At 42.4% G+C, this 25,591-nt stretch overlaps 2 protein-coding genes across 4 annotated transcripts in view; both read right to left on the bottom strand.

Moving 5' to 3' along the window:
* Window positions 1-4,857, bottom strand: part of MCM10 (minichromosome maintenance 10 replication initiation factor) — a 37,447-nt gene extending 32,590 nt beyond the window's left edge. Inside the window, exons 1-2 of the mRNA XM_047067025.1 lie at window positions 4,480-4,857; window positions 2,449-2,530 (exon numbers count right to left, since the gene is read on the bottom strand). Coding sequence (XP_046922981.1) covers window positions 2,449-2,530; window positions 4,480-4,845 — 448 coding nt within the window. The 5' untranslated portion in view covers window positions 4,846-4,857. The remainder of the gene's footprint in view (window positions 1-2,448; window positions 2,531-4,479) is intronic.
* Window positions 4,858-18,178: 13,321 nt separating this feature from the next.
* Window positions 18,179-25,591, bottom strand: part of OPTN (optineurin) — a 39,210-nt gene continuing 31,797 nt past the window's right edge. For 2 of the 3 annotated variants that reach the window (XM_047065126.1, XM_047065128.1), the window contains exons 11-14: window positions 24,889-25,047; window positions 23,144-23,274; window positions 22,174-22,256; window positions 18,179-18,362 (exon numbers count right to left, since the gene is read on the bottom strand). In XM_047065126.1, the coding sequence (XP_046921082.1) occupies window positions 18,235-18,362; window positions 22,174-22,256; window positions 23,144-23,274; window positions 24,889-25,047 (501 nt within the window). In that variant the 3' untranslated portion in view covers window positions 18,179-18,234. The remainder of the gene's footprint in view (window positions 18,363-22,173; window positions 22,257-23,143; window positions 23,275-24,888; window positions 25,048-25,591) is intronic. The other variant, XM_047065127.1, reaches the window with a different exon arrangement.

Genomic DNA, 25,591 nt, shown 5'->3' with positions numbered 1-25,591 from the left:
TAAATTGTTGCACACTGTAGGTATTCCTCTGTATCCTGGTTTAATTCAACATTGCATGTTAAGACCGACCTGAATCAAAACATACAGTTCTAGTTTCTTTCAACGGCTATATGGTAATTCTTTTCCAATTCTTTCCCACCACAAACTATGCAGCAACCATGACGATGTCTTGCATATGTGTGACAGTTTCCCAGGCATACCTAGCACGAGTGGAATTGTTGGGCTGCTGGGTGCACATTTTCCGACTTGCCCAGATACGGCCAAACCCGCTCCCAAAGTGATTACTCACTAGCACTATGCCAGTGCCACTTCTCCCTAACACCTCACCAATATCTGATGTCACTTTAAGTTTTTTTGCTAGTCTGATGGAGGATTTTAAAAGGCATCTCAGTGTTCTGATTTGCATTTCCAGAGAAATCTCATGAGGTAAAGAATTGTTTACATTTATTGGCCCTGAGGATTTCTTCCTTCTTTCTTTCTTTCTTTCTTTCTTTCTTTCTTTCTTTCTTTCTTTCTTTTCCTTTTGGTGCCCATTTTTTTCCCCCTGTTTGGGTATTAATCCTTTATAAAATCTGAGCCATTTTAAGACATTAAGGATATTTCATGCACCGTGCCCCCCTTCACCTGAAAGACAAGAGTTAAAGTCCAGAGACATCAAGGGTCTGTTCAGGACCATATGGCAACACAGGTCAGCACAGGAGCCTGGCTTAGGATGGAGATCTCTAGGCCAGCAACCCAATATTCTTTGCACTGCTCTACACTCTCTTACCAGATGGAAAAGAGCCAACGCACAAACTCATGGCCTAGAATCTGATGAAAGGGTCTAAGGCTTAAAGTTAGATAATGATCTGCTGGAATTTCTTGCTCAATAATCACTGCAAAACTGGAGGGCACAGGAAGAAGAGGCGACCTGGCTCCCTGTGCTCTGGGTGAGACTGCCACATTCCCTCAAGGGAGCCAAGAGGCCTTCCTCTCTCCTGTTCTTAGCTGCTGAAGAGAGCACACTTCAGGAAGAGGCTTTGGTTCACACCACTCATAGTTGATGATAAATGTTGCCCAGAGCTAATCTGTGATGCCTCCCAGCCCGGTTCAACTCAGTCACCACCAATAATCCTGTCTTCATGTTATGCTGACCCAACCTCCCTGCTTCATTTATACACTGGACCCTCTTCCTCTCAACCCAAGGATGTCAGCCTATAATCATCAGCTCTCCTCCCCACATCACCCATGATTCCCTGTCTTCTGGAGCATTCCCCTCGGCATATGAATTCTTTCTAGTGTCTTCCATCATACCAACCAACTACCTGATTATCTTCCTACTTATTTGTTCTTATCTTGCTCTCTGTACTAGAATGGAAGCAGAAATGTTGTGCAACCGTGTTTCTCTAGCACCAGTGTTTCTCTAGACCAGATTTCGTCCACACTGGACCAAACTGTTAGCACTGTGCCAACCAAATGAATGTTTATTAGATACAACGGTTTCTTAGAGGACACATACCCATTCACCACTTATTTTCATAACTATCTCATAGCAAATAATTATACTTTATATTATATTAACCACCCAGAAGGTAATTTGATGATTTCAGGAAACAGGACGCTATTATTATACCAAAGGTATAATCAATGTCACGTGTTATCACAGTGTGAAGAATTTCAATAATATTTGGTTCTACTTTTTTGAAAAAGGAAGAGGGTAATAAACTTGGATTTAAAACCAAAATCTAGTTTCAGATAATGAGCTCATTACATAACCAGAAAAATAATGCATTTTATTTGTCAGCATCTCTTTACAGCCAACACAATCACTGCTAAGCTACTCCCAGGCTAAGCTCTGTTAATCAGAGTAGCCTCTTTTTATTAGGTAAATATTGTGCATACACCTCTGCAAAATAAACAAAATGAGAAAGGACTACAAGAATTTAACTCACAGCTACACTGAAGTGACTTCAACTGTGAACTCTGAAGTCAGGCTGCCTGGGTTCAAATCCCTACTGTGGCAGTTTCACCTGGGACAAATTACTAAACATCTGTCTCCTGGTGTAAAAAATATGGCTGCTCATAGGGCACCTGGGTGGCTCAGTCGGTTGAGTGTCCGACTTCGGCTCGGGTCATGATATCATTGTTCACGACTTCAAGCCCCACATCGGCCTCTGTGCTGACAGCTCAGAGCCTGGAGCTTGCTTTGGATTCTGTGTCTCCCTCTCTCCTTGCTCCTCTCCTGCTCACAATCTGTCCTCTGTTCTCTCTCTCTCTCTCAAAAATAAACACTAAAAAGCAAATAACATTCTCTGATTGAAGTGAGATCTTTTCTGAACCACTCAGACAATACTTGAGGGTGAGGTAGCCATTTTCACTATTCCGCAGGTAGGATAAATAACAAGTCCATGGACAAAAGGGTGGTTTTCCATGAAACACACATAACTTGAGACAGCTGCCAGAACTTACCATCCATGCTGTCAAGAGAACAGTTGTGATAGAGAACTTCAAAGGAGAATCCAGTGCCCAGGAGATGGCAGGAATGTCGAATCTCAGCTATGAAATCAACATTAGAAAAGTCACCCTTGATTGTTCTCGCTTTCTCACATCCCATATATAAAGAATCAGGGATCTCACAAATCCTACTGGCTTGAAGCTGAGGATTCGTCCAAAATCTATTTCTCCCCTCCCCCCCACCACCCCTTTTATCTTGTTTTCAAACTATGGTGTAGAAACTCAGTTGAGCTATGGAGCAGTTTGCTGGGTACTAGAGCACATGGATGAGACTGACTGTGAACAAGTATTATTGAGAATGGCCTAAATATTAGGGCTATTATCCCATGTTATTTACTGTGACACATTTGATGGCTCCCTTATCCACAGCAATCTAGTGTGTGGCTCTACTTAGTTGCAACCTTCGTCACATCAGGATTTCAATTCAATACTACTTAGCAAAACGCAGAGGTGGCACAGCTAATTAGGGTAAATTCACATTATTGTGTGCACTTTCCTTTTTTTCCTTTAAATGATTTTAGTGACTGCAAGAAAAAAGCTCAACAGATTTTGTCTAGGCTCTTATTCAATGAATATGAGCTTCTTTTTTTTTTTTTTTTTCAACGTTTATTTATTTTTGGGACAGAGAGAGACAGAGCATGAACGGGGGAGGGGCAGAGAGAGAGGGAGACACAGAATCGGAAACAGGCTCCAGGCTCTGAGCCATCAGCCCAGAGCCCGACGCGGGGCTCGAACTCACGGACCGCGAGATCGTGACCTGGCTGAAGTCGGACGCTTAACCGACTGCGCCATCCAGGCGCCCCAAATATGAGCTTCTATAGCTGGCTTTGGGAAGTGCAAGGTCAAGTATTAATTATGATGCTTTCTTTTTATTTATTCGACAAATACTTCCATGGACCTATTGTGTGCTCCCCACTGTGTTGTCTCCTGGGAAATCTGCTGGATTGTAAGCTTGTTGAGGGGTAGCAAACGGTCTCACTCACCTCTATAACCAACCGCCCTCCCCACTCCCCCCCCCCTTCATACTCTACCTCACCCTCACATCCAGGACCTCCCAACAACTATCGGTTCTATCTCCAAAACAGTGCTCAGTCTTTTGTCTGAACCATGAGCTTCCTGTATCGGTCTCTGTCTCTCTGTAATCTCATTTCCATACAGCAGCCACAGTAGTCTTTTCTTTCCTTAGTAATCTCTGAGGAATATAAACCAGATGGTAGTATTCTCTTAACTAAAATTCTTTAACGATTTTTCATTACCATCAGAACAAAATTCAAAAGTCTGTGAGTTAAGTGGATACTCTCTCTCTTGCCTACTTCTACTCAGACTAGCCTGCCTACAACTTCTTGAACACAGAGAGTGCTCTCAGGCCTCACGCTCTTTGGAAAGTGCTCCCCTAGCTCCTTCTCACTCTTCAGTTTCCCCTTAAGCATGGAGTGTTCCGAGCCTTCCAGACCACCCTATCTGACCGGCTCCGCGGCGCCCGCCCAAACCTCATCCTTTTCGTGACTTCACTGCACTTTCCACTGTGGTGTGCGTGTTATCTGTTATTCTCTTTAGATTCTAAGCTTCACGCGGGGATAAGTAATGTGTGTTTGGAGGCCTGCACATGGCACACACTCAATAACTTCAAGCAAATCACGAATTGAAAACAAAAAATGAAAAAAATAAAAGTCTCCACGGCATGCATTTTAAAAGGTTACTTGAGAAAGAACCCAAACCTGGTCCCTTAAGCAGAGAGGATGGCCCGACGCCTGGTACCTCCTTGGTGCCTTTAAGGCGCCCCTACCTTTCGGTCGCTCGGCACCCAGAGCCCACCCGGCCGCGCGGACACCGCGCTCGCCCGATTCCAGTTCTCCCCCACCTGACCGCCTCGGGCTCCGCGCTTCTCGGCCTCGGCGCTCTCCAAACTCTCCCGCAGACCCGCGTGGCGGGCCCCCTACCTCACCCCCGGGGGACCACCCACACACCCAGACCCCAGCTGCTTACCCTACTCGGCACCCCTTCCAGACCTACAGCCAGACCCGCCAAAATTCCAACTTGGCCCCACCCCCCCGTCTGACGCCAGACGCACGCCGACTTAGGGCCGCGCTGATTGGCTACGTCAGCTTTCTTGGCGACGACTATCTGGCAGAGATGGTAAAAGGCCCATCTTGCATAGAGCGATCTGATTGGCTCACGTGACCGGGCGCCCTCTTTGTTGGGGGCAAGAAGACTTCCGGTCGGTGACGTCCTGCGCTCCTTTAGATAAAGTGGTGTTGTGGTGCCTCCCAGCGCTTGGAAGTTTAAGTGTTCCTGGAGGGTATTTTTACAGGAGGTCGGAACTGAATTCCAGACACTCTCCCGGACTGTCATCCACTCCTTTCTACGAAGCCAGGGGGAAGGTAACGCTTGAGGCCGAGAGGCCTGCACAGAAACGCTTAAACCGGAAGCACATTGCAAACGTTTCTCCTACCCTCACAAATGTCCTGTGGTGGGACTGATCCTAGAGAAGTCTGACCGAACGTGCTGGATGATTATTTAACAACCCCTTGTGTTCCACTGAGATGACTGGACTCAAAATCAAAACTCTGGTTCGCTTTGAACTCTATCTGACCTTGGGGAACTAACTTCTCCCTTTGGGCTTCTGCTTCACCATCTGTGAAATGAGACCTAAAGGCTAGGGGACATTCTTTGAGGCAGTGGAAACGACATTTTCCAGAAGATTTCGTGATCCAGAGAATTGGAGAATTGTAACTTGTGTCGGACTAACTTGTTAGGAGGTCGTATTTTTCACAGAACATTTTTTAGTAAAATTCAGATTTTGGGGGGGGGGGAATTTACATTCTAAAAATGGTGTTTGTACATAATTCTGAGAACTGCCCTTTCTAAATGCACAATTCTATTTAGCTTATACATAATTTAAAAGAATTCAAAGCAGAAGAGTTTTTGATGGAGCAAATGACCATTTTAAGTCTTTTCCCCCCTCTCACAGGCACTCTTCAGGCCCTGTATTCCCACCCTCCCACCCCGCGCCAATTATTTCATATAAGATGGTATCTCTCTATCCATTGTGTTTGCCTTCGTTTTCATAAAAACTAAAATCAGCTTTAGGATGATGAAAATAAACAGCCTAGATACCATCTACATTGATTTTTTGGGTGTGTCCTAATGAAGTATTAATGCTCCTTATTATCTGAGCTTATTATACTGACCCAGGAATGGAAATAATACCACTTTTGAGAGCTGCTAGTGTTGAAAAATTCACAGTAATGTTAGCACCATTGTAATCAAACTGACAAAAGGAACTTTTAAATGCATCACTACATCTAATTGCAAAGGTTCGTCATAGACTTATTAGCCATGACACGGACATTCTTGGACCAATTCTGATTTGTTTTCCAAAGTTCTTTTCTTCAACTTGACTTTCCAGGTCCACTGTGCACCCAAAGCCGTGCCAAGAAGTAGAAAACAATACTGGTCTAAGCCCTCAAATTTTCGTCCAACGAGGGATCAAGAAACTATTACTGGAATTAGCACAGCGGTGATTTTGAGAAAGAATTAGACGGGTGCCTGGGTGGCTCAGTCGGTTAAGCGTCCCACTTCAGCTCAGGTCATGATCTCACGGTCTGTGAGTTCGAGCCCCGCGTCGGGCTCTGTGCTGACAGCTCAGAGCCTGGAGCCCGTTCCAGATTCTGTGTCTCCCTCTCTCTCTGCCCCTCCCCTGTTCATGCTCTGTCTCTCTCTGTCTCAAAAATAAATAAACGTTAAAAAAAATTTTTTTTAAAAGAGAAAGAATTAGAGTAGATTCTGGACCCACTGGTGGAAGGGAGGGAGGCAGAAGACACAGAAAGGAGTTCAGGGTGTTTTTCTGAGGCAATGCACTGAAGTAGAGAACACGGGCAGCACAGAACAGGTTTAGGGGAGAAGACAGACTTGGTTTTCGCTTTCAGAACAAGGTATGAAAGACACTGATTTAGAAAAGCTTCATCTGCAGATCTGGGATTCAAAGGAGACGTCTGTACCGCAGGCTCTTACCCTTCTGGCAAAGCGTGATCACCGACCCCTTTGAGAACAGAATGAAAATGGTTTCTTTTTTCCCCCAAGGAAAATGGACACTCGTACATTCGAGATTTTGTATACCTTCTGAGGGGATTCACATGTCTTCCCAACGACACCCCTTCAGATAAAGAACCTCCGGTGTAGGAGGCCAGCGCCCTGGGGGCACAGACTTCTGAGCCAATGAGAGAAGGTGGGCAGGTGCGGCTGGAGTGTGGTCAGGAAAGCAGTGTCACTCTTGGCCCTAATCTCCTCGTGTCCCTGTGCCGGTCATCCTCTGGCTGTGTCCCTCCCCACAGGGTGAGGCTCACCCAAATCCTGGGCAACTCCTGGAGCCAAAGCTCTAGGTCCTGGGACCCTGGGATTGCACTGAGGCGGCTTTGAGGTCCCGCGTGGCCTCTTCCCCAGGTTGTCCTTTGAGGGCGGATCCCTCTGTCTACGGGGTAGCTCTTTGGTGGTGGTTGGGCAGGTAGAGGGGCTTGAATAGCAGGCAGGGGTGTCCGCACACTTGGAGAGAGGTGGCGCCCAGGTGCCGCACAGAACGGAGTCTACGTGGGAGGAGAAGCAGGGTTTACAGGGCTGGGCCCACTTCTCAAGATGCCATGTTTCTGCGGGAAACTCTGAGGAGACTGGTAGCTTGATCTCTAAACTTTAAAACTTCACACACAGGATCTCTGTATTCTCGCCCCAGTGTAAGGGGTGGGCCTGTAAGAAAAAGATGGCACAGGATGCCAAGGGAGCAGTTTTAAGAAGGGAAATGGCAAATATCAATGTGATACAGCAGGGGTTCTCAAAATCTGGTCCCCGGAGCAGCAGCTTCAGCAGCACCGGGGAACCTGTGAGAAATCACATGTTCACCCTCCGCGCCAGACCTACTGAATCAGAAACCCTGAGGGTGGGACCCACCGTTCCGTGTCCGGTCTCATGTGGCCACTGCGTCTTTCTATAGCAGTGGTTCTAAAACTTTAGAGGGCACCAGAATCATGGGTGAGCCTCTAAAACATATCACAAAACAAGAAAGGGAAAAGTAGAGGGAGAAGTTAGCGGGCTCCAGCCTCCTCCCCCAGAATGCCATTGGGCCCTATGGCTAAGTACCTCCCTCATCACCCCTGCCGGAGGTGCCCATTCTCTGTGTCCACTCACCCCGTCTTCCAGATCATCTCTCACATCTCCTGAGCCCACCCCCTCTTCTCCATCTTCACTTCTGTGACCCTCCCTGACCCCTGGTCACCTCTCTGTTTTTTACTTCTAACTAGTCCCTATCTGATCTCACTCACCTCCAATCCATTTCCCTTATTGCTCCCAATTACAACATCATCTTGGCCTGGATGTTCCCTGAACAAAATTCATCAACAGCTCCTCAGTTCCTGTAATTCCAAACTTCTTGCCATTCAAGGACTTGACTTACAGACTTGAGTCCTGCCTACTTTTCCACTAACCTCAGCTCTTTTCTTTCTCCATGGAATCAGTCTTTCTTCCAGCCACGCTGACCTGCAACTTCCTCTTCCTAAATATTCCGGGCTCTGGCATGCCTCAGAGCCTTTGTACATGCAGACCTCTCTGCTTCCAAAGCCTCAAACACTGAATCAGCTCCTACTTATCCAACCAACCTCAATGCAGGCATCACCTCCTTTGGGAATCTTCTCTGGCCCTTTGGACTAAGCATTGCTACTCAGTGCTTCCTAGAACTCAGGAGTAGGAGGGTACATAGAACTTTCCACACTGCATCCTAATCGTGGACCTCTTCTGCTTCTTCTCACCATGATGTCAGCATCTGGAGACAAGGGAACTGTGTCTTGTTCATCTTTCTATCTCTTCTCTGTCTTCCCTCCTGCTGCTGGTCGCCGGCACACAATAAATGTTACAGAAAGAAAAAAAAATCGAGTGGAGTATTTGCTCCTTAACCAATCATTTAGCATTTGAGGGCGAGTTTCTTCCTCTGGAAAGTGCTGATATTGGCAGAACGTGGAATAGAGGCTATTTTAGGAAGGATCAAATGAGGATTTCCAGGACATTTTCACACACTGGTTATCAGCCATAATCACTTACTGCCTCAAGCGTACGTGATGTTGGGCAGAGATGTGGCCCATATTCTAGGAATTTACACTCCAAGTTGGGAGATGTGACATATGTATAAAATATAAATGACATAAGGTGACGACCAACGAGCACCAATCTTGCTGGACAGGAGGGAACAGACAGATGGGGTCAAAACATTAAAAGAAGCAGATCAAACAAATCATGTGGAAGATGAACAGGTCAAGAGCGATATTCTATGGGCAGTGAGTTTGTGAGCAGGTGCGGGAAGCAGGTAGATGTAACAAGGAAAGGAGTGGCCTAGTGCTTAGACTCGAGTGAATTAAGACTGCATGGTTTTTAACCTCCTGCCCCATGCTAACTGTGCAACCTCGGGTAAATTACTTAACCTCACAGTGCCCCCACTTACTCATGTGCCAAACAGGGATACTGACAGTTATTTCATAGGGCATTGTGAGGATTAATGACAAAAGCTTGAAAACACCATAGTGTGCCCAGCATATGTAAACATAAATGTGTATTAACCCCAGGGTGCCTGGGTGGCTCAATCAGTTAAGCATCTGACTCTTGGTTTCAGCGCAGGTATGAGTTTGAGCCCTCCGTTGCTTGGGATTCTCTCTCTTTCTCTCTGCCCCTCCCCCTGCTCTCTCTCACTCTCTCTCTCAAAATAAATAAATAAACTTTAAAAAATTAAATAAAAGTGTATTAACTTCTATTCTTGCTACTTTTCTAAATGCTGCTTAGGGACAGTAAGCTAAAAGACAGGTGCTCAGGAACTGAATATACCAGAAAGTGGAGGTAGAGAAGCCTGGCCAAAGATCGTGACAGTCCCAGACTTTGGGAGTTCAAGGGAAGAGGCCAGTGGGAAAGACATTATGAAGGAAACCCTCTCTGCTTTGGTAACTGGCCAAAGAAAGTTACTTTTTGCAGGAAAAGGACAGGACGATGGCCAGGTTGGCATCACTTGGGCACCTGGCAGAATTATGGGAAGGGACTGGAGTGCCCAGGAGGAGGTTGCCGTGGACAGTGGGGAGATGGCGAGCTCAGTCTGAGGCAATGGCGTAGATTTCAGCAGGTGCCTTTGGCCCTGTGACCGAAGCCAGTGGGACATGCAGGGCTTCATGTAGGTCTGGGGTGTGGTTTGGTGAGTACACATGAGTTCTCCAAAACAGAGATGGTAAAAGCCAATATCCTCGAGTATGTCTACCTGGTTATGCACCAGACCATTAAATCACCTCCTCCATCCTGAGGCCTGGCAGGCAGTGCTCTTCAAAATCAGAAAATCAGACCTTCTAACTGAGAGTAATAGTCCGTTTCTAAAGCCCCTCCAGCACCATTTCCCTCCTGCCGACGTCTGTTTACATTTGCCTTCGTATCTTCCTTGCTATACATGCAGAACTCTCTAAGTCTTATCCCAAACTGGAATTTGTCTGGACAAAGATTCTGTACTGAGAAAAATGTGATCCTTGCTCAGAGGGAACCCTCTACTTAGAGAAAGAGGGAACCCCACCTCCTTGATTTTGTTAACAGGTTACTGTCTCTGTTATGCAAATAAATGTCTATTGCTTTTCAAATAACCTAGAGGTTACTTTAAACACTACTCAAACCAGCCTTGCTGGTTTTAATTAATTCATAAGATTGTTGAACACATTTTTTCCTTGATTTTGCTGGGTTTATAACCCAGCAAACAACAACAACAACAACAACATATGATACATATATTTGTAAAATAAATTTTACCTGTAATTATGACTCCTTATATTTAAAAGCCAACATTGCTACATAAATCCATCAGCCTATTGAGAGTTTCTGAGTACTTTTTGTTTTTTGTTTAAAAAAATTTTTTTAAATATTTATTTTGAGAGAGAGCGAGAGAGCAGGGGAGGGGCAGAGAGAGAGAGAAAGAACCTCAAACAGGCTCCATGCTGCCAGGGCAGAGCCCAGTGTGGGGCTTGAACTCATAAACCGTGAGATGATGACCTAAGCTGAAATCAAGAGTCAGTCACTTAACTGGCTGAGCCACCCAAGCGCCCCTGAATAAAAAATTTTTGTATTACATTTTGCATCTTTGCAATTACTTGGCCAGAAAAAAATACCACTTAAATTACTCACCGATGACTAACAGATTTATAACGAGAGTATGTAATGTTATCTCAGTAATTTTTAAAATGACGAATGATGTAAATCAAAGGATTCAACAGACTGTAAAATTATTTCTATGTTTTATTTGCTTTTCATAGCAAAGCAGTTTTGGTATCTTCCATTGCTCTACTAAGACATTTGAATATTGGTTCATATACTTGAGTCCTGTTACACTTAAAAGCTGCAACTGGCTGTTGTATCAGCTTTCCTCCATTGAATTAATGATGGCAAAATACATTTATTTCATTGAAAGCAATTCCAAGTTACCCCTTTCATTATGGGTCAAATGGAAGTGTTAACCAATCTTCACAAGAATCTTGATTTTATGACACACACAATACATTTTAGGTTCATATTAAATAATCTTCTCAAAGTTAATTTTTTCATTTTTTAGGAAATAACGGACTTTATTTTTTTAGAACAGGTTTAGGATTACAGAAAAATTGAGTGCAAAGAAAAAAGTTCCCATAAAGCCCCTTCCACACACAATTTCTCCTATTATTAACATCTTGCATTAGTATGGGACATTTGTTACAATTGATAAGCCAATATTGGTACATTGTTTTTTTTTTAATTTTTTATGTTTATTTTTGAGAGAGACAGACAGAGACAGAGCACAAGTGGGGGAGGGACAGAGAGAGAGAGGGAGACACAGAATCCGAAGCAGGCTCCAGGCTCTGAGCTGTCAGCACAGAGCCTGATGTAGGGCTTGAACCCATGAACCGTGAGATCATGACCTGAGCCGAAGTCGGACACTCAACCGACTGAGCCACCCAGGCGCTCCGATACATTATTTTAAACTAAAGTCCACAGTTTACATTAGGGTTAACTTTTATGTCATACAATGGATTTTGACAAATTTATCCACCATCACGGTATCATGCAGAATAGTTTCACTGCCCTAAAAATCCTGTGTGCTCTCATCTATTCATCCCTTCCTCCACCTAATCCCTGGCAACCAGTATTTTGTCTCCATAGTTGTAACTTTTCTAGAGTATCATACAGTTCAAATCATGTAGCACGTAGGCTTTTCAGACTGGCTTCTTTCATTTAGCAATATGCATTTCAAGTTCCTCCGTGTCTTTTTGCAGTTTGATAACTTAATTCTTTTTAGTGCTGAATCATAGTCCATTGTATGGATGTACCATACATATTTATGCAATTATCTATTGATGAAAATCTGGGTTGCTTCCAAGTTTGGGCAATTACAAATAAAGCTATCATAAACATTCATGCACAGGTTTTGTGTCGACATAAGTTTTCAATTCATTTGGATAGATACCAAGGATTGTACAAGAAACCGCCCAGCTGTTTTGTTTTGCAAGAAACCGCCCAGCTGCCTTCCCAAAGTACCATTCTGCATTTCCACCACCAATGAATGAGTTCCTGTTATTCCACATCTTCTCCAGCATTTGGTATTGTCAGTGTTTTGGATTTTAGCCATTTTAATAAGTGTGTGGTAGTGTCTTACTGTTTAAATTTGCAATTCCCTAATGACATGTTGAGCATCTTTTAATGTGTTTATTTACCAACCGTACATCTTCTTTGAGGAGGTATCTGTTATCTTTTGCCCATTTTTAAATTTAGTTGCTTTCTTATTGTTAAGTTTTAAAAATTCTTTGTATATTTTGGTATCAGTCTTTTCAGATATGTTTTGTAAAGATTTACTTCCAGTCTGTGGCTTAATTTTTGTGAAAGGTTTAAGGTCTGTGTCTAGATTCATTTTGTTGCATGTGGATGTCCACTTTTTGTTCCAGCATCACTTGTTAAAAATACTATCCTTTCTCCACTGAATTGCCTTTTTTCCTTTATCAAAGACCAGTTGACTATCTGGGTCTATTTCTGGGCTGTCTATTCTGTTCCACTGATATAATTGTTTATTCTTTCACCAATACCACAATCTTGATTTCTGTAGCTTGAGAGTAAGTCTTAAAGGTGGGTAATAACTGTCCTCCAACTTTGTTCTTCTTCAGTATTATGTTGGCTATTCTGGGCCTCTTGTGTCTCCATATAGACTTTTAGAATCACTTTTTCAACAACCACAAAATAACTTCTTGGGATTTTAATTGGGATTGTATTGAATCTGTAGATCAAGTTGGGAAAAAATGACATCTTGACAATACATGAACATGATCTCTCCATTTATTTAGTTCTTTGATTTCTTTCATCAGATCTTATACATATTTTATTAGATTTATACCTAAGTATTTAATTTTTTTGTACTAACATAAGTGTTATTTATGTTTTTAAAGTTCCAACTGCTCATTGCTGTTATACTGATATTGGTAATTTGTGTCTTCTGTTTTCTTAACTAGCTAGAGGCTTTTTGTTGATTTTGTTGATCATTTCAAAGAACCACCTTTCAGTTTCATTAATTTTCTCTGTTGATTTCCTGGTTTGAATTTCATTGATTTATGTTCTCATTTTTATTATTTATTTTCTTCTGCTTCTTTTGTGTTTAATTTGCCATTCCTTTTCTAGTTTTTTTTACTGTGGAAGCTTTGATTACTGATTTTAGATCTTTCATTCAATGCTGTACACTTCCTGCTAAGCATGGCTTTCACTTCATTCCACAAACTTTGTGTTATATTTTCATTTCATTTAGTTTAAAGTGTATTTAAAGCTCTCTTGAGTATTCCTTGGCCCATGTATTATTTACAAGTGTGTTTAATCTCCAAATATTCTTTGAGGGTTTCTAGTTATCTTTCTGTTTTTGATTTCCAGTTTAATTTCATTGTAGTATGAGAGCATACTGTGTATAATTTTTGTTGTTTTCAATTTGTTAAACTGTGTTTTATGGTTCAGAATGTGGTCTATCATGGTGAATGTTCTCCATGAACTTGAGAAAAATGCATATTCTGCAGTGGGTCTATTAATTGCTGATGGACAGATTTTGAATTCTTTAACTATTCATCTATTTTTTTTTCCTTGCACTTCTATCACTTTTTGCCTTATGTATTATGGTGCTCTGTTGTTAGGTGCATATATGTTAAGGATTGTTATGTTTCTTAGAGAATTGACCTCGTTATCATTTTGTAATGTCCCTTTTTTATCCCTGGCAACTCTCCTTGCTTTGAAGACTTCTTTAAATTAACAGTTATCCCACTTTCTTTTAATTAGTGTTAGCATACTATTTCTTTCTCCCTCTCTTTATTTTTAATCTATATGTGTCTTTATATTTAAAGTGGGTTTCTTATAGACAGCATATAGGTGAATCTTGTTTTTGTTTTTGTTTTTTTTAATCCACTCTGACAATTTCTGTCTTTTCATTGGTATATTTAGAGTATATATTAGAGGATGTCTAAAGTGAGTATTGCTATAACTGGATTAATATCTACCATATTTGTTACTGTTTTCTATTCTTACCCTTGTTTTTTGTTTCTTCTATTGTCTTTCACTCTATTTCCGGATTTTCTGCTTTTAACTTAACATTTTATGTTATTCCATTTCTCTCCTTTCTTAGTGTATCAATTATACTTCTTTAATATTTTTTTTTCAGTGGTTGCACTGGAGTTTGCAATGTACATTAACTACTAATCCAAGTGCGCTTTCATGGAACACTGTAACACTTCATGGGGAGTGGAAATACTTTGTAACAGAGTATCCCACTTCCCCTGCTCCCATCCCTTATAACATTGCTGTTATTCATTTCATTGATCCATTAGCTATAATCACTGAATACACGTGGCTACTTTTATTTTGAACAAACTTAACAAACTTAGATCAATTAAGAATACAGGAAACAAAAGATTTTATCTTCATTTATTGTTTCTCTAATGATTGTCCTTTCTTTACATAGACCTCAGTTTCTGACCCATGTGACTTTCATTTTCTCTGCAGAACGTTTAACATTTCTTATGAAGCATAAATTGGCAACAAATTCCATAAACTTTTGTCTATTATGAAAGTCTATTTCTCCTTCACTTTTGAAGAAAATTTCCATGGACACAGAACTATATGTTGGTGGGTTTTCTCTCTCAACATTCGAAATATTTCACTCCTTTCTTCCTGCTTTCATGGTTTCTAAAGGTCTGATATATTTCTTATCCTAGTTCCTCTACAGATAAGATTTTCTTTCTTTCTGGCTTCTTTCAAGATTTTCTCTTTGCCTTTGATTTTCTGTAATTTGAATATGGTATACCTAGGTGAAGATTTTTTTCTGGCATTTAACCTGCTTGATGATCTCTGATCTTCATGATCTGTAGTTTTGTGTCATCAATTCTTCAAAATTCTCAGCCATAATTACTTCACCCAGCTTCTTTCTTTTCATTCTGATATTCTCATTGCACATATATTACATTTAAAAATTTTTCCCCACAGTTCTCAGATATTCTGTTGTTTTGCATTCTTTTTTCTCTTTGCATTTCAGTTTTGAAAGTTTCTGTTGACATTGCTTCAAGTACACAGATTTTTTTTTTCTCAGCCATGTTCAGTCTATTGATGAGCCCATCAAAGGAATTCTTCATTTCTGTTACAGTTTCTTTGATTTCTAGTATTTCCATTTGATTTTTTCTTAGGGTTTCCATCTCTCGGCTTATAGTACCCCTCTGTTCCTACATGTTGTCACTCTTTTCATTAGAGCCTTTAGGGTAGTAATCATAGTTGTTTTCAATTTCCAATCTTATAATCATCATATCTGAGTCTGGTTCTGATGCTTGTTCCATCTTTTCAAACTGTGTTTTGTTTTTTAGTATGCAGTATAATTTCTTGTTGAAAAATGGAAGTGATGTAGCAAGTAAAAGGAACTGAGGTAAGTGAGTCTATAGTGTGAGGTTTTATGTTTACCTGGCTAAGAGCTGGACTGTGTTTACTGCCTGCTGCAGCTGTAGATGTCACAGGCTGAAATTTCCTCTGCTGTTCTTGTTTTGTCTCCTTTGTTGTCTTCGGATTTCCCTATATACTTTTTCTTAAGTAAAGCCAAATATGAGTTCTTCCAGTTGTAATCTCGTTATTATGCAGGCACCTTGTTGATGTGGTAAGGTATGTGTGGGGGAGAAGAGTTCCGCAGTCCTGTGATAAGGTTTCGGTCTTTTACTGAGCTCTGCCTCTAGGGGGTGACCTTTACAAGTGCTTCTCAGACTTTTTTCTCCTCTTTAGGTGAGGGGAGTAAAAGCAGAGGGGGCTGGAGTTGGGTATTTCCTTTCCCCCAGGTCAGTGAGGCTCTGATAATATCCCAGCAAGGTTAGACTCTGGTAAAACAGTTTCCCCTGAGGGAAGGCCTTCCTAAGAAGAACAGAGAGCGCGGTGTATTTCAAAATGGCTACTTTCCCCCTCCTCCTGCTAAAAAGCAGGGGAGAATTTTCAGAAATATTCACTATGAGGAGCTCCTAGGGCTCCTGGAGCTAAACCTCACACAAGTGTGGGGGCCTCTTAAGAATGGACTCCTGCTAGTGTTTTTAATTCTCAAGTTTGTCCACACCAAGCCTTTGGCAATTCTTCAATTAGTTTAGGTTCTCCTACTCAGATGCTGACTGAGTGCTTTCTGCTCCTGAGACCCTGATCTAGTAAAATCTGAGACTCTTTGTACCTGACTGTCTCTCTAATTTCTGGGCAGTGGTTTGCCCTGTGACTTCAGTTCTCTGAGGGATTTAAAGAGAGTTGATGATTTTGAGTTTGTCCAGTCTTTTTCTTGTTACAAGGATGGAAGTGATGACTTTTAAGCTCCTTATAGGCCAGACTAGATCAAAATGACTTTAAAATACAATATTTGAAGGATCAATATTATGAAATTAGTTAGGTATAAAATTTTCATTGGCTTGTTCCTATCTCTTTCCAGTTTCCATTTTTCTATTGCTCCCAGTCAGCCACACTTCGAGAACACGGTAGAGCTGGCCCCAGAAGAGGGGCCAACATTCTGATGAGGTGTCATTACCTGGTTACATGGAACCAGGCCTCTGAAGAGACTAATTATTTAGAGAAGACATGAACAGAGTTTACAAACTGTTTACCAAACTGTTTGATTCCCTCAGTAGAGGAGCTTTAATTTAAGGTGATTTTTTGAACTAGCCTTCTTTTGCAATCCTTTTAATTATCCAGCAGACAATTTGATCACAGGCTTAATAAGCCCACTCACACTGTTACTTCAGGGTTGGGATCAGCTTAATATGTTTACTTGAACAACATAAAAGGATAGTCTCTTAACTTAAATGTGAAACCATTTGGGTTGCTTTTCTATTTAAGATACTGTTGAAATCTATTTCCTCTAATATAAAATAGTAAGGAAAAAAGTTTAAACTAGAAACGATAAATAAGAAATTAAAAATGAGAATTTCATGGTTATTTTAGAAATGTCTTTAAGAAGCATTCTCTGTGGACTGACATGGGGGAATCTCAGTTATTAGTGAATCTGTGCAGTGTGGTCTCTTGGCATGAAGACAGAATTAGCAGTTTTGATTCCTGGTTTAAAAAACACAGATGTACACACACACACACACACACACACACACACACACACACACACGTGTGTGTGTATTAAATCAAGTTTGCCTAATTTTCTTCTAAACGTTCCAGGATATAGACACACAAGGACACTGTTTACTTTTATGACTGGCCCAGTATTAGCTAATCTCAGTAAACTGTAGATTTACAAAATATGGCAAATCTCTATTTTTTCACCTCCTTAGCAAGAATAATTTTTAAGTCAAACAACAAATACTAGCCTCTAGTAAAGGGATTTGTATATATTCATAGACTTAGCAAAACAGATATGAATAAGTATTAAGCCTCTATGAAGCTGAATATGGAAAAATACAGCCTATGAAATTGGCCAATCATATATGAACGATGTGAAAGATTCAAAAGCAAAATTGTATTTTACAATACCTATTTTTGTGATAATGAGTATACAGCTTGATCCAGGAAAATCAAAAGACAGCTGTTCTATTTTAGAAATTAATAAACTACTGTACACATCCATATACCTGCAGCACAATGAAACCAGTGAACCTGATGTATGTATCTCACATATACCGATATATTGTCACTTGTCTGGATGATCAAGTAAGAGCCCACAGTGCTCATATGAAAACAGCCATATCACCTTTGGTACAATTACTGTGGCTGCAATAAAACTACAACATACACACAACCCCATATAAATGTGTCTTAAATCAAGAAAAATAACAATTTATTTTAAAAAACCTCCAAAGATGACTTTTCTTGGTTAAATCTGTAGCCTCTTCATTTTTCCTGCCTCCTTAAAATGTTCTCAATGTTCATCTGTGAGGCCTCTTCCATTGGTTATATTTACCCTGTCCCATGATGTCACACACTTATTAACTGCATGAACAGTTCAGCTCACATACATGGAACCCCCTCAAAAATAAAGAATCTATCAGAAGAGTGGCACGTTAAGGATTCTAAGGAAATCCACAAAAAAATGTACTTAGGGCATATTGATTTTCTTCCTCCTAAAATAAGCATAATGAGGCAAAATGTCTGAGTGAAAACAAATAACACAGAAGCACAACTCTTGGAGGAAAAAATCTGATATTTACCAACAGTTTGGGGGAAGTGGGGTGTGAACACTTAAATGATGCAGTCCATAACATGGATCTGTAGCGTGTCTATGTCAGGCAGAACTTCTCCACATTTGGGGCACGAATGAATTGGAATATTCCGCTGTTGCTGCTGCCTCCAGTTGGTATCCTCATCTCCTGAGAACAAGCATTGAATGAAACGCTATTCCATTTCTTCCATGTTGCAAGTGGCTTTGTTTGTTTGATTTTAATAACAGACAATTAATTTTAACATCCATTAAACTTGGCAATTGGTACCCAATGGGGAGGGAATACAGGTTTTTTGGGGGGTCTTTAACTTAAGAAATCTACACACACACAGAAAATGTGCCCACATGGTACCTGCTATCCTACTGCTGTAGGTTTTGGGCTCTAGTCCAGGTTTTTAGTATGTGAAAATACGTGGTTTCAGTTCTAGGTACAGAACAAGACAAGTTCTAATACAAACAGGAATATTTGAGAGAAGAAACAAGATACATAAGGATATGAGCTCAAGAGGAGAGAAGGTGGATAAAATAACGAGTGGCACACAGAGAGGTTTCCTAGAACAGTATGAACCCTCTCAGAAGCAGAGATAATAACCATGTTCATTCCGCCCATGCATCTGAGCACCTGGGAGGTGGAAGAGAGGGGTACAGAGACGAAGGGGACTTCAGGAGAGAAAAGCGACAGTGGGTGTGTGTGAGGGAAGGGCCACACTGTGCCACGTGAGGCAGGTTAGCGGGAGGAGGGGAAAGGCACCAGGCTCAGACTGCTCTGTGCAGAAAGGCCGCCTCATGAGACCCACAGCACCTGGGAGGAGTTTTGTGGATATGTAAGGGCTGCCCAGGCAAAGTGAGTGGGGAGAAAGAAGGGAAGTATGCGTTGTGTCATTCTGTCCAATTTTAGAGCTGGCCCAAGGTTCAAGTCTAAATTAAAGGATGCTTGAAATAAGCCTTGACTCTAAGAAGGTCCCACATGCAAACTAATCGATGTTGGAAACGACTTTTGGCTACCAGGGCATCTCCTTGATCTGACCTTTCTGGACCAGTGCAAACCATTTTGGTCTCAGAACTTGCAGTCAGCCCCCAGTGTTTGCTTTGGAGGCTGATCATGGAGGTAACCTTTAACCTTCAATTCAATTCAATTCAATTATTTGAATTGAATAATGGAGACTATGGTAGACAGTCTGTGTTCAGTGAACTTCAGAAACACCATTGCACAGAAATACTGATCGCAAGCTGTGATTTCTAGAAGCATGGATCTTTCTAGTGATCTCACGGTCCTAGATCAGGAGTCAGTAAACTTTTTGTGTGGGCTGCAGTTTGCTAAACCCTGCTCTGGAGGGCAATAGGCCACTTATCGGGGACTGTTGATTCTTCATTTTAAACTTTATTTCATCCATCTTTGCCTTTCCTTTCGTCCTGGTCTAGGTTTCGAGACTCAGACTTGAGCCGTCGTATGAGGTGGTTAACGGGTTCCCTCTACCTTCCTGCTCTTTGCTATAAAATAAACTTTGTTTTTCATCGTTAACCCATCACACTCCTTTGTCTTTGACCTTTTATTCTCATACCGTACTGACTGAAATCCTAGCTTTAAGGTCAAGCTTAAAGTCGGGCCTTTTCAAGGCCTTTCTCAGCTGCCCTGGCCCTCAGGGATCATCCTTCCCTCTGACCTTAAGTAGCATTATCTCTATTACTTAAATCGTATCTTGTTTTATGAGTCCATCTTCTTATGCGCACATCCTGTCTCTCCAACCAGACCATCAGCTGCTTCAGACCTGACCATGCCTGTACCTATTTCTTCCCTCGTGCTCAGCTGAGTGTCCCAGACCAGGGCAGATGCTTTGCTGGCCACGGGTGACCACAATGATGAAAGAGAGTGAACAGGGGCTACTGTCTAAGGCAGCTTTGTTACGAAGCTAAAAAACTAAGATCAAAATCTGAAGACAGTCTGTGGAATATTACTTTGTGAAAGGCAAGAAGCTTAGTAGGAAAATCATGAACAAACATGTACTTTGCGATGAGTTTTGGATTGTAAGTCAAAGAATGTCTGTTTTTGTTATTTTTTTTTAACATAAACAGGCATTTGCCTTATTTAATTATGACCAAGGAAAATCTTCCTCTAAGAAATCCAGACGCAAGAGACTGTCCTTTTGGACCCAAGACAATGTCGCACTTTTGATATCAGAGGTAGATGGGTGTTCCTGGGATATTTAAATCAGGTTAGAGAAAATGTCTGGTGGTGCTCAAGTGTAGACGCAGGTTTGACAGAAGAACACAGCTTTACCCTACAACGCTCAACATGCCTGAGGCTAGTGTTCATGTCAGTCTATGTGCTACCTCTACGTATGCCCAATGAATGCGGTTGATTTTTAACCTGAGTTACTACCTCTAACATTACTTTAAAAACATTTTTTTAACATTTATTTATTATTGAGAGAGAGAGAGAGACAGAGCATGAGCAGAGGAGGGGCCGAGAGACGGGGAGACACAGAATCCGAAGCAGGCTCCAGGCTGGGAGCTGTCAGCACAGAGCCCGATGCGGGGCTCAAATTCACAAACCACGAGATCGTGACCTGAGCCAAAGTCGGAGGCTTAACCGACAGAGCCACCCAGGTGCCCCTAACATTACTTTAACTTATTTTTTTCCTATGAAAGAACTTTGGTGGGGGGACAGGGGAAGAAGGAAGGCGAAAGGGATACTCAGAGAAATTTCCCCAAGATTGAACAGGTGACGATACATCCTGCTTGCTTCCTTGCTGCTGCTGACACTGTGATGTTTCAGGAATCAGTTGGTATATGGAAGGGACTCAGACTGGTCCACCATTAAAAAAATGTTAAAAAGCCAGTTTTATGTGAAATTTGGGATGGCATCCTAAACCCAGATTCTTTTTAGTGGCAGCTCTGTCAGTCTTCAATCCTTTGAATTCTTTTTTTTTTTCTTATCTAGACTCCAGGATAATACTTCCCTTTCAGTGATGTACTACAACACAGGGATTTATTATACATTACAAAACATTACTACAGTGTATTAAAACCAGGTAATAAACACAGCACTGTTAGTAAGTGTCAAGACTGATTTCACTCAGGCAACTAAAATCTGGATGTGGCACATAATTAGATGACAACTTATTACATGCGGTAGCGTGTAGTGGTTAAGCGTCAGATAATCTTGGGTTTTCCGTGTCCAGTTCAGCCCCTAACTAACCTTGTGATCCTGGGTTGTTTAACCTTGTCTTCTGGAGAACTGTGAAAATATATAACTCATGAAATTTTGTGAGGATCACAAGAAATAACGTGTATGAAGTGATCAGGACAGTGTCTACGCACAGTAAACTCAGTAAATGCTAACATTATTATGTGCATAACACCAAGTAATGGGCGAAGATTCAAGTTCTGGGACAGCTTATTTAATACAACGCCTAGATGCATATTTAGAACACATCGATAATTATAACACAGCAGATGAGTCCTATAAGAGGAACAGAGTACTTTGGAAATTCAGGGGGGAGAGGTTACATTCTGCTAGAATCACAGGGATAGTATTTGAAATGGGTTTTGCAGACGGGGTAGGGGTCACTGGAAAGAGACAGGAGGGGGACAGGGACGTGTGTGAGGGAAGGATGCCACATAGGGAAGTATATGCGGGTATGCAAGCCTATGACGAGTTCAAGGAACAGGGAGCGATTCTGTTGGCTAACAGCTGTAGGGAATTCGAGGGGAAGAAGGTTAAAAGTTAGGCTATGCCAGGCCTTAACTGCCAGCACGAAGAGAGTCTGGTGTCTGGAGTCAGTCTGTAATGGATGGAGAATTAGGGTACTGTGAAAATAAGACTGTGGGGTGCTACATTTTTCACAGTCTGATCTGAAATTCATTTTGTAGAATGTAGTGAAATTGTCTTCAAGCGTTCTCTTCATAGAATAGTTATCCCCTGGAGCCCTGAAAACCAACAATTACACGGGACTCACCTCTCTGAGCGAGGTAGGCCTGCTGGTCAGGGTCACTTGTTCTTGCCCCATGACGGCTCTGCATCTCCATCAAGGACTGCCTACTGGGATGAAAAGCGACACTATAGTGATGTTTTAAAGCCCTGAAATATGACAACATTAAGCAGACATTCAAGAGCAATATGGGGGGGAGAGAGCTGAAAAAAAATGCAAGTTTCATAAAAACCAGAACTTAAGGGTTAACTTGAGTTTGAAATATTATTGGTAGTAGCACAGTGTAGTAAAAGAAAATAACAATTAAGATAAAAAAATCAGTAAATAACCAAACTGTCTCTGGATAAGGAAATGGATTAGAAAAAAGGGGCGTATTTCTAAAAGAAGACACTATAGGACAATTCAAGAGAATGAAATAAATCTGCACACACACACACACACACACACACACACCCAGAGTCCAAAATCACAGTGTTCCATAAAACAAGCTGCAGAACGAGACCTAGTGATTTTTTTTTCTTTTTAGAGAGAAAGAGAGAGAGAGAGAGCACGAGCGAGCGCAATAGGGCAGGGTAGAGGCAGAGAGAGAATCCTGGGTAGGCTCCATGCCCAGTGCGAGCCCAACAGGGGGCTCGATCTCACAACCGTGAGATCATGACCTGAGCAGAAATCAAGAGCTGGACGCTTAACGGACTGGCCACCCAGGCGCCCTGCAAACATATTACAGAATTGTCTAAAGTGTTAAGAATATTGACCCCCGACAGCGGCAGGCTAGAACCTGGGAACACACAAGGCCTGAAAGCAAAGAACACCTCAGGTTCCCGCGAGACGCCACCAGGCCTTGTTGTAAGTCAGGCTGAGTGTCGGGGACGCAACCAAGTGAAGTGAGCCCAGAGTACTTCCTGCAGCTCAACTGAAGAAGCACCTCTGACCACCGCCTGCCCTCCACCCGCGCCCCGGGCTCCGGGTGTGTGGCCTGAGCCCTCCCTCCCCTCACCTGCCTCCATCTTCAAAAACGTTGTTCTCTTTCAGCAGAATTGCCAGCTGCAAAGCCAGCTGCTCCTTTTCTTCGTGTATTTTCTCTCTTGCCGCTCTTTCAGCATGAAAGTCAGAACAGTAAACTTCCATCTGGAAGAAGGTAAAAGACACAGAAGTTACTGCCTGGATGGATTTGGATGCTCCACAGTCACCTGGGGACAGGGCGCGGAATGGGTGCTGCCTCCTGGGATGCACCTTGTAAGTCACAGGTGCATCTTCCTGCTAGAAACCAGGGTGGTGACCGTGACCTTCCAACCACCTTCTGACAGAAGACAAGCTGTGTGCGTGTGCACTTTAGACAATTAGAACTCGGCAATGACACCAAGGTAGGTGGTTTAAACACTGCACGTACCATTCATTCAGTAAAATTCTCTGATTTTTTTTTTTAATTTTTTAAATGTTTACTTTTGAGAGAGAGAGAAAGAGAAAGAGTGAGCGGGGAGGAGCAGAGACAGAGAGGGAGACACAGAATCCGAAGCAGGCTTTTAGGCTCTGAGCTGTCAGCCCACAGCCTATACGGGGCTCGAACCCATGAACCCCGAGATCTTGACCTGAGCTGAAGTCAGATGCTTAACTGACTGAGCCACCCAGGCGCCCCAAAATTCTCTGATCTTTTGAAAAAATAATATTCAGGGTTAGCTTAATACAGCACATGGTTTATTTACTCTGTCAGGTATGTTTGTGAAGGCTTTCCTTAAGTTAAATTTTAAATGGTAATAGTAAATAGATGGTATTTATTGAGGCCAAACATGCACAAAGTCCTCTGTTGGGTGCCTACATTCCTATCTTATCGCACCTTATCAAAAATCCTGGGAATGTAGCCTTGCTATGCTCATTCTACATTTACAAGTTTAATAGCTCTTAATCTTGGTAAGTGTCATACCAGCACTTGAACCGAGACTGAAGCCCCAACGCCGCTTCCCACAGTAGTAGCCAGCCTCCACCATGGCGCCAGGGACCCTCAACTGTTGGTATTCACACCCTTACGTGGTGCCCTCCCACAATGAACAGGGCCAACCCACGTAAGCACTAGGGTAGCGCAGGAAGGACGGTGCGTGGCTTCTGAGCCTAGGTCACGAAAGACACTGTGGCTTCTGCCTCATTCTCTCCGGCGTGACCTGCAGTGGGGGAAGCCAGCTCCCGTGTCACGGGGGTGCGCAAGCCAGCCCGTGGAGAGGCCCGGGGGGTGAGGCACTGAGGCCTCTCGCCCACAGCCCTGGGAGCGAGCCGGCTTGGAAACGGGTCTTCTAGTCCATCCTGAGCGTAGCCTCACGAGGGGCCCTGAGCCGGAATCACCCTGCTAACCTGTTCCTGGAGGCCCGACCCACAGAAATGCTGTGAGGTAACGAATGCCTGTCATTGTTTTAGCCGCTAAATCGGAGGGTAATTTCTTACCTAGAAACGTAAACATTATGCCACGATAGCAATCTCTTCACTGTTACAAAGTTACAAAGTAAAAATGGGCTACTTAATAGAGAAATGCCCATTACTCTAATAAAAGCAGGTTTTTCCCCCCTCACATTTTATGGTTTCACTGGACGGTCTGGTGCACTTTCCACACGTGATGTGCTTCAATAAAATTTAAACAAAATATGTCGGTGGAAGGAATATAAAATCCAAAAATATATCTGAAACACCATCGCCTTCCCATTTGAGACCACAACCGGGGTTGGCACCACTGAGCTCCGTCGCGACGCGGCTCACCTGCGCCCTCAGGACGGTCATGGTCTCCAGGTCCTCCTCCTGCTTGGCGATGGTCTGCTTCATCTCGTCCATCTGAAGCTGCTTGGAAGCCAGCGCCTTCTCTGCCAGCGCCAGTTTCTCACTTAGTTCTTGTAGTACCACCTTATCCACTTTTTCTGACTGCAAGAGACAAGTGTATTCTAGAATGGTTGTGACATAATCCAACCTGCTGTAGTAAAATATTAAAGGAAGTTTTGTCTGTTTTTAAATGACAGGCTCTGAACTGTTCTGTTCATTGGCAACGGTAACGTGCTCAGAAAGTTGTATTCATTTAACTCACAGCTTGCAAATGATAATTTCTTTTTTTTTTTTTTTTTTGAGAGAGAGACACACACACACACACATACACACAGCGTGAGCAGGGGAGGGGCAGAGAGAGAGAGACAGAATCCCAAGCACGGTCCACACTGTCAGCACAGAACTTGATGTGGAGCTTGAACTCATGAACCGTGAGATCATGACCTGAGCCGAAATCAAGAGTCAGATGCTTAACCAGCTGAGCCACCGAGGCACCCCACAAGTTATAATTTTGTAATTTAAAACAATGAAAAAACCCCCACTAAAATAAGGGGAATAATAACAAACCTTGATCTCAGTGACGCTGTAACTCACTGCTACTGTTATTTTTCCCACTAATGTTACTCTTACTTGGTGAAGTCAGTGG

The sequence above is a fragment of the Lynx rufus genome, unplaced genomic scaffold, assembly GCF_022079265.1.
Source record: "Lynx rufus isolate CCGP_SWC_20201006 ecotype Redwood Valley unplaced genomic scaffold, mLynRuf1.p SCAF_7, whole genome shotgun sequence".
Lineage (NCBI taxonomy): Eukaryota > Metazoa > Chordata > Mammalia > Carnivora > Felidae > Lynx > Lynx rufus.
Note: the sequence above shows the minus strand (reverse complement) of the source record. Positions and strands in the feature narration are given on the sequence as shown.